Source organism: Arvicanthis niloticus, chromosome 15 (genome assembly GCF_011762505.2).
Source record: "Arvicanthis niloticus isolate mArvNil1 chromosome 15, mArvNil1.pat.X, whole genome shotgun sequence".
In the NCBI taxonomy this organism is placed as follows: Eukaryota; Metazoa; Chordata; class Mammalia; order Rodentia; family Muridae; genus Arvicanthis; species Arvicanthis niloticus.
Window position 1 is genome coordinate 9,384,375 of NC_047672.1, and position 11,636 is coordinate 9,396,010.

The 11,636-nt window shown below is 45.1% G+C and overlaps 1 protein-coding gene across 2 annotated transcripts; it reads left to right on the forward strand.

The window, feature by feature from the left end:
* Positions 1-1,954: 1,954 nt before the first annotated feature.
* Positions 1,955-11,342, forward strand: Ggct (gamma-glutamylcyclotransferase). 2 transcript variants are annotated; one of them, XM_034519220.2, is made up of 4 exons: positions 1,964-2,207; positions 8,270-8,415; positions 9,965-10,100; positions 10,985-11,342. In XM_034519220.2, the coding sequence occupies exons 1-4, from the start codon at positions 2,067-2,069 to the stop codon at positions 11,126-11,128; spliced, it is 567 nt and encodes a 188-aa protein (XP_034375111.1). In that variant the 5' UTR covers positions 1,964-2,066; the 3' UTR covers positions 11,129-11,342. The 2 variants fall into 2 exon arrangements, with proteins under 2 accessions (XP_034375112.1, XP_034375111.1); XM_034519221.2 differs by lacking the exon at positions 9,965-10,100 and having other exon boundaries at positions 1,955-2,207.
* Positions 11,343-11,636: the final 294 nt, after the last annotated feature.

The window sequence follows — 11,636 nt, forward strand, 5'->3', positions numbered from 1 at the left end:
TGTCCCTAAAACATATTTCTTATTTGAGTCCACATATCAGAATCAATCAAGGACAAGCCATCACCTTTAGCCCTCATGTCTCATTTCCCTTAAACTAGAACAACCTTCCCTCAGTCTTGTCTTTCTAAAAACCCCTTTTATTCCATGTATATGCTTACCTATTGTGTGTGTGTGTGTGGGGGGGGGGTGCACGAAGAGATCATAGGAAACCTACAGGATCTAGGTCTTTCCTACCATATGGGTACTGGAGATGTAACTCTTCAGGCTTGGTAGCAAGTGCTTTACCTTCTCTAGCTGGCCCCAGCCTTACCTTTTATTTTTAATCACAACAGTGTAAGAGATATGTTCAAGGTGTTCTTGTTTTCTTCTATTGCCACTTGTTCTTATACGTAAATGGTTTCTGGAACAGGGTGTTATAAAAGGCTTGTTTTGAGGCTAAAGACCTCTGTAAATTGTAGTTCCCGGATGTGTAGGTTTCATGTTGCTTCATATTGCTGTTGTTGTTGCTGCTGTTGGTTTTGAAAACAGGGTTTCTCTGTGTAACAGTCCTGGCTATTCTGGAACGCCATCTGTAAACCAGGCTGCCCTTGAACTCAGAGAGAGCTGCCTGCCTCTGCCTCCTAAGTGCTGGTATTAAAGGTGCAGTCCACAATGCCCAGCTTCATGTTGCTTCCTATCAGAAGACTGTGTCAGGATAGTCTTCTTTTATCGGAGACCAGATTGACTGGCCATCAGGTGGGAGAGGTCAGGTTTCCCAAATAGTCCAGGTACCCCTGTCCAGTGACTAGCAATGATCCTTGGGGGATAGCCAATACCTATGAACATTTTTGTGGCCTGATGCTCCTAACAGTAAGTTTTGTTGCATCAGAGACGAATGTAACCCCAGTACCAGGCCCACTTCCTGCATTTAGTCAGTATACTTTTTTGTTTTAAAGAAAAAGAATTGCTTCCTTATCAGCTAATGCTATTTGGTTTTCAAAAAAATACAACTGGTAGTAGAAAGACAGAAGAACGCTCATTTTCTGAAATAACCACTTTTTAACAGTGATGCAGTGTTCACCACTGATAGCAAGGCAATATGATTCTCTTTTCTGTTTTAATTTGGTTTACTTCCTGAAGGGAATGACATACATTTAATGATCATTATATAGTTTCCAGTTGTTCTGCTCCTTAAGCTGCTCTCACTTTGTCTAGTGAGTGGTCTTTTAGGAAGGACCTTGTTCGTCTTGGGATTCTCCTTTTCTGGATCATTGTTCTTCCAAGAGGTATTATTCATTCCCAGCTTTGACCTGGATTCAGTCATTTCTCCAGGAATCCTGGCACCTGTCAGTGTGGAGTTGTATTTAGATTGATATCTGAGAGCCAACGGCAGTCATTGCTCTAGACCCTCGGTTTGCACTCGTATCTTCATTTCAAGATCAACAACATGGAGGGTTTGTGTCGTTCTATTTTAAAAAGAGGAAACTGATTGCAATGATGAAGAGAGTCAACTGGTTAGCAAATGCCACGTCGGGATCTGAACGTGGGGGAAGGGCTACCCAGGCATCCAGAGAGGCAACTTCAGTAGTGATCATAATAAAACTTGTAGGATCAGCCTTCTCCTTCCAGGAAGGCTGTGGCAGGAGGACTGCCGCAAGTTCCAGGCTAGGCCGGGAGCAGTATGAGGCCTTGTCTCACTGTGCCAGGAGCCGAGCCTACCCCACCACTGGCTGACCAGCCGCCGCCTCCAGACGGGGAAAACTCAGGCGCACGTAGCCAACACAATCACCAGTAGCGGCTCTCCGGCGGCTCCTTAGATTCGCCAATCAGCGGCGCCCCAGGCAGGGGGCCGGACATCCGAGGGATGCATCCAATAGAAAAGCGAGGCCAGTGGGCGGGAGGAGGTGTAGACGGGCCAATCCTGGTAGTTGGCCCACGCCGGCAAGCCGGCAGCCAATCTGCAGCGCGCTCTCTCTGCAGCTCCGCCCGCCGCTCCGCACTCCCGCGTGGGTGGCGGCGCACTGCTCTTTTTAGCAGCGCTGGCCCGGCACTTCTGTGCTTGACGCTGCTGGCGTGGACGAGTGGACATGGCGAGCTCCGACTGTGAGGGCCATGCGGGCCAGGAGGGGGAGACGTTCTTGTACTTCGCCTACGGCAGCAATCTGCTGACCGAGAGGATCCACCTGCGAAACCCCTCCGCCGAGTTCTGCTGCGTGGCGCGCCTGCAGGTCAGTGCCGTTGTGCCCGCGCCCGGGAGAGCCGGCTAGCTGCGACCCCTGCCGGGAACCTCTGGCTACCCTCGGAGTTCGCAGCCCTCCACTGGCTGCCTTTTTCCCACTGACTTCGAGCATCTTGTAAGATGCCTTTAATAGGTGTTTCTGAGTTGAGAACTAACTGCTTTCTGACCTGTGCATACCTTATTTATCCCACAGTTTTTGTGAAATTCTGCCTGTCTTTTCCTTCGGATCTGAGCGGTCCTGGCCTTGAGACCTGGATCAGGACCTGGAATCATGTTTTCAATAGTGACAGCGGTGTTCTCTCAGTTAGTAAAGTAGTCCGATGAACTTTAACTCTGGTAAAGTATTGCTCTTGACCATAGTTCATTTCCTCTTCGGTACATTTTCTTCTGGCACTCAGTGCTGGGGTTACGGAGATGACTGAGCAGCCTCGCTAACTTGAGGACCTTTCCTGATTGTGTGTAGGGCCAGTGTCAACTTTAGCGGACTTTGCTAACCTTGTCAATTCTTTGACTTCAGGCAACCAAAACCGGCTGATTTAAGAAAGGAGATTGGGGAGGGGGGCGGATGTTGGAAGGCTGTTAGAGAGCTCATGAGTTCGCCTGAAAGACTGGAGTATAGAACTGAATAAACTGGCAGGCCTGGTGTGTGTGTGTGCACACAGCCAGCATTACAGCAGGAGAGGACCAGCCCAGCCCTAGAAGCTGGGCTGCATCTTTCCTGAACTAGTAAACACAATGTGGAACTGGCTCCTGTCTGCTGCTTTGCCACAGCCCTGCAGTTCCTGAAACCCAGAAGTCTCTGATGATCTTAAACACTAGCTCCAATTGAAAGCCCCTGCGGAATGCCCTGATTGGCTAAATCTCACCAAGTATCCATGTTGTCCTTACTTAGCAAGCAAGATGATCTGATAACCAGCTCCTAGCCTTTGAAGTTTCAAAAATGGGAGTCATGCTCTGTACTCTGTCTCAAACGCCTAAGAGTGTAGGGAGTTCCAGTACTTTGAGTACAGGAAAGAAATACCACAAAAATGATAAATGATAGCTGTGGTTAGCCTTAAAAGAGGACATGCAAGGTGCAACTGAATATATGACCAGAGGACCTGACCTAGGTGCTCGGGAAAGCCCTCCTGGATATTACTTTTAAGCTGAGACCTGAATGGAGATGAGGAGAGGAAAAAAACCCTCAGAGAGGATAGCTTGTTCAAAGCACCAGAGAAAAAGGAAGTGGCTGGAGACTGCAGGGAGTTGTGGCACGAGGGCTGGAAAGATAAGAAAATACCACATTATAACATGACTGTACTGGCTGGTTTTGTGTCAACTTGACACAAGCTGGAGTTATCACAGAGAAAGGAGCTTCAGTTGAGAAAATGCCTCCATGAGATCCAGCTGTAAGGCATTTTCTCAATTAGTGATCAAGGGGGGAGGGCCTCTTGTGGATGGTACCATCTCTGGGCTGGTAGTCTTGGGTTCTATAAGAAAGCAAGCTGGAGCAAGCCAGGAGAAGCAAGCCAGTAAGAAATATCCCTCCATGGCCTCTGCATCAGCTCCTGCTTCCTGACCTGTTTGAGTCCCAGTCCTGACTTCCTTTGGTCAGCAATGAACAGCAATATGGAAGTGTAAGCTAAATAAACCCTTTCCTCCCCAACAATGATGTTTATGCAGGAATAGAACCCCTGACTAAGACAAATTGGTACCAGCATAGTGGGGTATTCCTGTGACAACCTGACCATGTTTTGGGGAGGACTGTGGAAGGACTTTGGAACTTTCTGCTAGAAGAGCCATTGGGATGTTAAGAGCTCTGTGGGATGTTCTATAGGAGCTTGGAAGATAATGTTGAGAACAGTGCAAATGATGGAGGCCTGGCTTGTGAAATTTCAGAGGGAAGATTAAAGACTCTTATCAGGGCTGTTGCTATTTTGGTTGTGAAGATTCTGTGGTTTTGGTTAGCTGGGACTGAAGAATCAGCTGGGATTAACAAGATACCAGAACTACTAAAGTGAAACCTTTGCATTACTGGGGCTATTGATGCTAGTTAGCTGGAGCTGGGAAATTGGTGGTGATTGAGGTGAGGTCTTCTGGAAGGTGTTTCTGAAAGCACAGGGAGGCTGTGTTCCAGGGTTAGCCAAGGTTATACCTCATTCTGTGGCTGGACTTGGTAATGTGTAAGAGTCACCCAGGTGGTACTGGTTTTGAAGGCATGAAGGGGTCATGAAGAGCAGCTGAAGCTTGGCACTGTGAGAGGCTGTGGAAGGCCATTGGTGAAGAAGGTACAGCCTCAGTTGCAATTGGTGGCCCAGGACTGAAGAGGTCATGCACAGGAGTTGAGGCTTGGCACCATGAAGAGAGCCTATGAGAGGCTATTGGTGAAGCCTAGTTGCAGTGGAAGACAGCGGTGATTTGGAGATGCCAGTGCCATGAGATGACCACCAAGAACAGCAACAGCAGTGGAGTACAGGCAGCTGGAGCCTAGAAGACAAGGTGTGTGCTACAAATGGCAGGGCTAGAGAAGTGACCCAAGCCCTTGGGAGGAGCCCAGAAGATTGTGAGTGGATCCCAGACATTGGATGGTTGGAGTCTAATTTTGCTTTTGATTGTGACTGTGCCCTGATATTTTTCCCTCTTGAAGGAAGAAAGTATTTTAGTGGAGCCCACAGTTAAGAGACTTTTAGTTGTAAAAAGACTTTGGATTTTAAAAGAGATGAATATTTTAAAGGGATTGAAAATTTAATATGTAAGAATTTGCAGACTGTGGGACTTTTAAAGTTATTTAGATCTTAGGGATGAATAAGAAAGTAAGGGTTGAGGCTTAATAGTGGTGTGTGTGTGTCAGGTTGACAAGGGGTCAATTGTATTGGCTGGTTTTGTGTCAACTTGACACAAGCTGGAGTTATCACAGAGAAAGGAGCTTCAGTTGAGAAAATGCCTCCATGAGATCCAGCTGTAAGGCATTTTCTCAATTAGTAATTAAGTGGGGAGGGCCCCTTGTGGGTGGTGTCATCCCTGGGCTGGTAGTCTTGGGTTCTATAAGAAAGCAAGCTGAGCAAGCCAGGAGAAGCAAGCCAGTAAGAAATATCCCTCCATGGCCTCTGAATCAGATTCTGCTTCCTGACCTGCTTGAGTTCCAGTTCTGACTTCCTTTGGTGATAAACAGCAACATGGAAGTGTAAGCTAAATAAACCCTTTCTTCCCCAACTTGCTTCTTGGTTGTAGGGAAAGAATGATGACCCGAGTGTGGGTGTGAGTTTTCTGTTGTATTGTGGGTCCTGCAAGTCTTCTGCCCCGGGCAGCTCAGAGAGGTGCTCCCCACAGGAAGAAGCAGAAGCTGTGTGTGTGGGAAGTTTGACTGAGTTGGTTCCCTGCACGGCACCGGGCAGGTGTTGCGCTGTGAGCAGCAGCCAGGGACCCGCCTGGTGTGGGGAGTTATCACTTAGTCTGAGGTTCTGCAGGGGCGCAGGTCTCTTGAGTAGGGATCCCTGGGCCAGGAGGTGGCTGGGAATTGACTGGCCTCAATTCTGGGGCTCCCAGACACTGTTGGGAGGCTGCAGCAGAACGGAGACAAGGAGCATACAGGTGGCCTGCACACCAAGAGAAACGAGGGGGGTGGGGGGGAGAGCTCTGGCCATGTCCCGAGGGAAGTGCTTGCTTGCTATACTCACTTGGCTAGAACTGTGCTGCTTGTTTTAAGATGTGGACCTCCTTGGAGGAAGGGAGATTAGATGCGGTGGCTCGATAGTTAAGAGCTTCTCCACAGTTTTCCACAGCAGGCCCCAAAAGACATGAGGAAGTCCAGGGTTCCAAGAGCTTTGTTGACATGGCGATGATAGATGGTCTGGATGCACCCCCACTTAGGTCAGGGCGGGCCTGACTTAAATAGGGAGGGAGAAGGGAGGAGGATCTGGGAAAGAATACTTAATTAGCTATGCCTTCTGGCCTTCAGGTATCTCATTATTATGGAAATCTCTTGAGGTTGAAGCCTGTAGTCACGCCCTCTACCTGTGCTCTTTGGGAGGGGCTACATTGCCCTATGTGACTGAAAGGCATAGATCAAATGGAGGTCTTCGCCATGTGTCAGGACCATGGATTCTGGGAGCATGGTAGAATAGATGCCCATCCCTCACAGGCAATGAACATCTATCTGTTGGGTCTCCGGGCTACTTCCAGCCAGCGCTTCTACCAAAACCCAAGCTATCCTTTCATGGCCCCACACTTGGTCATCATGTTTTGTGCAGGAATAGAAACCCTGACTAAGAATATGACCACAGAGAACTTTGGACAGTCTCTTGCAGGTTGTAAGTGGAGCGAGCGTCTTACAGGATCAAAGCAGATGGTGAGATTTACATATTTGAAAGCTCATTCTGGTTACTATGCAAAATGGGACAAGTGTGGGTATTGGAAGCCCAGTTAAGATTTGCCACATTCATGTCAGAGATAATGCCACCATGATCTAATAGGGTGGTGCCAGGGAAGATAGATGGCTCAGAGCAATACCCAGAAGATAACATCATCAGGACTTGATGACTGTGTGTGTGAAGGGAAGGGATACCAAATATGACTCAAGTTTTTTAACAGCCAAGTAGATGATGGTGATAATGTTCACAGAGGAGAAATCGGGTTTGGAGGTAAAAATTACAAACTAACTTTGTACATCATTGAGTTTAAGATGCTTTCTAGTTTAGACAAACACGTGAACAGTAAATACTTGTGAACACGTGTTATGTACTCACGGTGTGCTGGTCCCAGATCTAAGTACTCTTGAGCCTCAGAATAGATATGTGGTATTACTTTAAAGGTGGCTAAAGCATTTGATGGTATTAGAAGCTGCTGGAGGTAGTGGGGCTATCCTGGGCACATTGCTAAATTCAAAAAAGGTCTAAGCTGAGCCCCAAGAAACCCTGACATTTCAGGATTGGGAGTAGAGGGGGAGTTGGCAAAGAGGTGACAAGATCAGGTCAACCCTAAATCAGAAGAGAGAGAGCTGATCTGGAGAGGAAACTGCTTGTGTCACACACTAGTGTTGAGCCATGGAACCAGACAGGGAATGACACTGCCTGCTTCATTTAGCAATAGGTCGCCAGTCTCTGGTGTGGATTGTAGCTTTGATCAGATCTACTGATGCTGGGATACCCGGTATGCTGCATGAAGGGCCTTGTCACATGGGCCAGTGTTTTCTCTGAAGTAGCAAACATAGGTGACGGGGATAATGTAAACCAGAAGGGACTGACAACGCTGTCATTTAGCCTTTTTTTTTTTTTTTTTTTTTTGTATTTTGCTGCTACAGAAACTGAGCCCTGGAGAGATGGAAGGGCATCTTCCTAGACCACACAAGACACGTTCCCTCAGCCCTGATTGCCCATCAGTGATGGTAGAAGCTAAATTAGATGTCTCTGTTGCTTGTTAGTTATGAGAGCTTAGGAAAGAAGAGGCTTAATCTTTGTAAGCTGTAGATTTTCTGTTGTAAATTGAACAAGACATTGGTCTGTGTAAAGTAATAGCTGGTGTGTATTGCACACAATAAATATTCAGTAAGTAGTAGCTGCTCTTATGTTACTGGAAATAAATTGGTACAGTTCATGAAGATTAATGCTCACACACATGCCCGCTCCCTTAGGGCAAACAGTGATTCACAGGTAAGATACTCTACAGACACAAGAGTATATCTTAATCCCTGTGTGACCGTCATCCAGCAGGTCTAAGTAAAAATGCATGTGCATTCAAGTAGACTGAGGTGTCATTTGCTAAAAAATGTAAAGCTAAAATTATTGCGTGGTATATTGATTTAAGGATCTTGGTCTGTAAGGGTTTTTCTTTTAATGTTTGGATGCCTGTACATTTAGAATAAGGTTCATTTTTAAAGGAAAATAAGAGTCTATAGTCTTTGGGATTTGGGTCTTGCTCTTTTTAATCTGTATTTTCCACAGCTTAGTACACACAGAAACAAAAGTTTGTTGAATGTTTTACTTGCATGGAGGCCAATAAAAATTAATTGTATTTTGAGGAAAGAAATCCATGCCCAAATAGATATTGATCGTATCACTTTGGTTTCCTTTACAGGACTTTAAGCTCGACTTCGGCAATTTCCAAGGCAAAATGAGTGAGAGGTGGCACGGAGGTATAGCTACCATTTTTCAAAGTCCTGGCGATGAAGTGTGGGGAGTAGTGTGGAAAATGAACAAAAGCAATTTAAGTTCTCTGGATGAGTAGGTGGCTTCTAATTATCAGTTACAATAGCGAGTAACAAAGGGGGCTGTACAGATGTGCATAGTTGCTACACTGTAGTGCTTCTGATTATCAGTTACAATAACAAGTAACAAAGGGGGCTGTACAGATGTGCATAGTGGCTATGCTGTAGTGCTTCTGATTATAGTTACAATAACAAGTAACAAAGGGGGCTGTACAGATGTGCATAGTGGCTATGCTGTAGTGCTTCTGATTATCAGTTACAATAACAAGTAACAAAGGGGGCTGTACAGATGTGCATAGTGGCTACACTCTAGTGCTTCTGATTATAGTTACAATAACAAGTAACAAAGCAGGCTGTATGGATGTACTTTTGTGGGTACACTGTAGATAAGCTCTTTATTCTTCAGAGTCAGTAGAGTAGTTAGAGACCGGGAGTTTACTAACAAATCTAGAGGGGGAGGGTCACACTTACTGATTGGATGCTTGTCTCTCTTCGGTTAAAAAATGAAAGCCCTTATTTTTTTTTTTTTTTAGCTCTGCTTATCTCTTATTAAAAATTATCTTTCTGTTTTCATATTGCAAAAGGTTATAAAACTTATAATTGTCAAAAAGTGATTTTGAAAGTGAGTTGGTTAAAATTCTCTGAGGTTGCAGTTGAAGTAATAATAAAGGCATTGAACAGCACAGTAGAAGTACAATTCGCAGGTGTGGGACAAGGTGCTTGATACGATGCAGACTGCCAAGGAATTGCATTCTCTTGCTGTCAGATTATGGACTCTTGTTTGGTATTCTAGGGAATACAGCTTCAGGGGCGCAAAGGTAAAAGTGAGCCCATTGAAGTGTGTTTTCAGACAGGAAAAATAGACGGCGGTCGGCTGGAAGTGTGCCCAATGAAATTCCTCTGTGTCCGCAATGTATCGCTCTGGCCTCCGAGCACACCAGAATCTATAGGTGTTAAGTCCTTTGTATAACTTGACATGATACTTGCACGTGGCCTACCTATACAGACCTGCACTGCTTCATCGTCTCTTGGTTACTTCACTGCCTAATACATTATCAGTGTATTTTACTGTAACAACTTCCTTTTTAAGGGAATAATGACCAGTAAAAATAACCCGTATGTATTGAGTTCAGAACTAAGAAAATATTGTCAATCCAAAGTTGGTTGAATAGGTGGATCCAGAAGCCAACTGTAATATAAAATGGCATGCATGCTAGGCATGGCGGCACACAAATCAAGGTGGGCACACCTTTAATCTCAGCACTCAGGAGACAGAAGCAGGTAGATTTTTGTGATCAAGCCCAACCTGTTCTATATACTGAGGCCAGACAGGGCTACATAGTGAAACTCTATTTCAAAAAAAAAAAAAAAAAAAGTTTTTAAACGTGCTAAATGTACTTTTGACATGGTGACACTTACACGTTCTGCATTACCTAGCACACAGTGAGCAAACGTACGTATGTAGAGAAATGGTTAATCTTATACTTCAACTCGAATAAAACATCTTACCTCGGAACCATTCTTCTAGGTCCTATGCAGCTAAAATATGGTTTGTTTGGTTTCAGGCAAGAAGGAGTTAAAAGTGGAGTATATGTTGTAATAGAAATTAAAGTTTCAACTCAAGAAGGGAAGGAAATAACCTGCCGAAGCTACCTGATGACGAATTATGAGCAAGCACCCCCGTCACCACAGTATAAGAAGGTGAGCAGCCTGGACTACAGCTTTTTCATTTCAGTGAGCTAAATTAGAGCATTTCGGGTTCAGAAAGCTTTTAAGAGTTTAAAATTCCACATGAACATTTTAATCAAAATGTTTTAAATAAGAAAAGTATATTTTAATAGATATATGATATCTACTATATATAGTAGTCTATACATATACTTCTGTAATTTTTTCTTAAACAGTATCTCATAAAGCATTTATTTTTTGGGGGGAGAGGGAATATATTTTCTGCTGCTGAAGTATTTTTTTCCCCTAAATGGAAAGATCACTAGGCCCTTTGGAGTCAGGGAATCCACCTTGCAACACACAAGACCCAAGAGTGATGCGAGGCCCGACGTCCCATGGTACCTTGTGTGGCCTGTAGGGACTAAGCTGCTGTAGATGGTTACACAAGTGCTGAGGGTCTGACTGGTTAGGGTCTTGGGAGTCAGTTGAACAGCTGTCCCTCGTCCTCTTGTTTCATCCAAGCAGAAACAGACAGTGCCACTGACAGAGCTGCTTCCCATAAGCTTTGTCTTGTTTTAAACTGAATTTAATTTTATTTTTTAAGAGTGGTTTTTCTTAAAACATCATGTGAATTTCATACCATAACAATGCATTTTGTCTTAACATGAAAACATCTTAAGTCGTGCTGCTGCGTAGAACTGATACTCTGGCAATGCTTCAGACTCCCCAGAAAATCCCTTCTGTCCCCACACTCAGAGTGAGGAACAGCTTGCTTGGCCTGCCTCTTGTTTTAAAATGTGTCTATTCTTCAGTCATCTAAAGCCACTATTGTGTATCTTGACAGCACAGATGAAGCTATAGTGCTGCACCAAGTCACACTGCTAACTAAAGGGTTTCCCTGTTTCATCCATCTCTAGGTTATCTGCATGGGTGCGAAAGAAAACGGTTTGCCACAGGAATATCAAGAGAAGTTGAAAGAGATAGAACCAAATGACTATAAAGGAAAGATCTCAGACGAAATGGAAGACATCATCAAAAAGGGAGAGTCAAAACTGTCGTAACAGACGCTGAAGATCTGTGTGCTAGGATGAAGTGTTTTTAATGTTTGCGAGCAGGAGTCTGGACCTTCTTGTTTTTGACCTATTGATTTTCAACAGTGCTGTGAAGGGCTTCTCACTTAGGTGATTCTGTATTTTCAACTGTAACAAAGAACTGGAATGGGGATATGGATTAGAAATTAAAAGGGGCCAGGGGACCCTGGCATGTGCAAGTGGTGATGGCTGTGGGTCCTGTGGACACCCCTATAGCCCCACATTGTGTGGAGGACCTCTGCGGCAGAGGGTAGATCTGCAGCCCAGGGTTGCAGTGCTGCACTTGGTCTGCTTTCTGCTCGCATCCGATTGGCTTGTTAAGAAGTAAGCGAAATACAGAGCGTAGGTGGTAAGGCTCTGAGGAGTACAAAGAGGATACACTGTCCTTTGTGGGGCGACTGCATTCATGGCTCTAAGGGGTTTCCCAGCGAGAGCTCCACCTTGCTATGCTCAGCTCAGACCGCACAGGGCAGCCTTA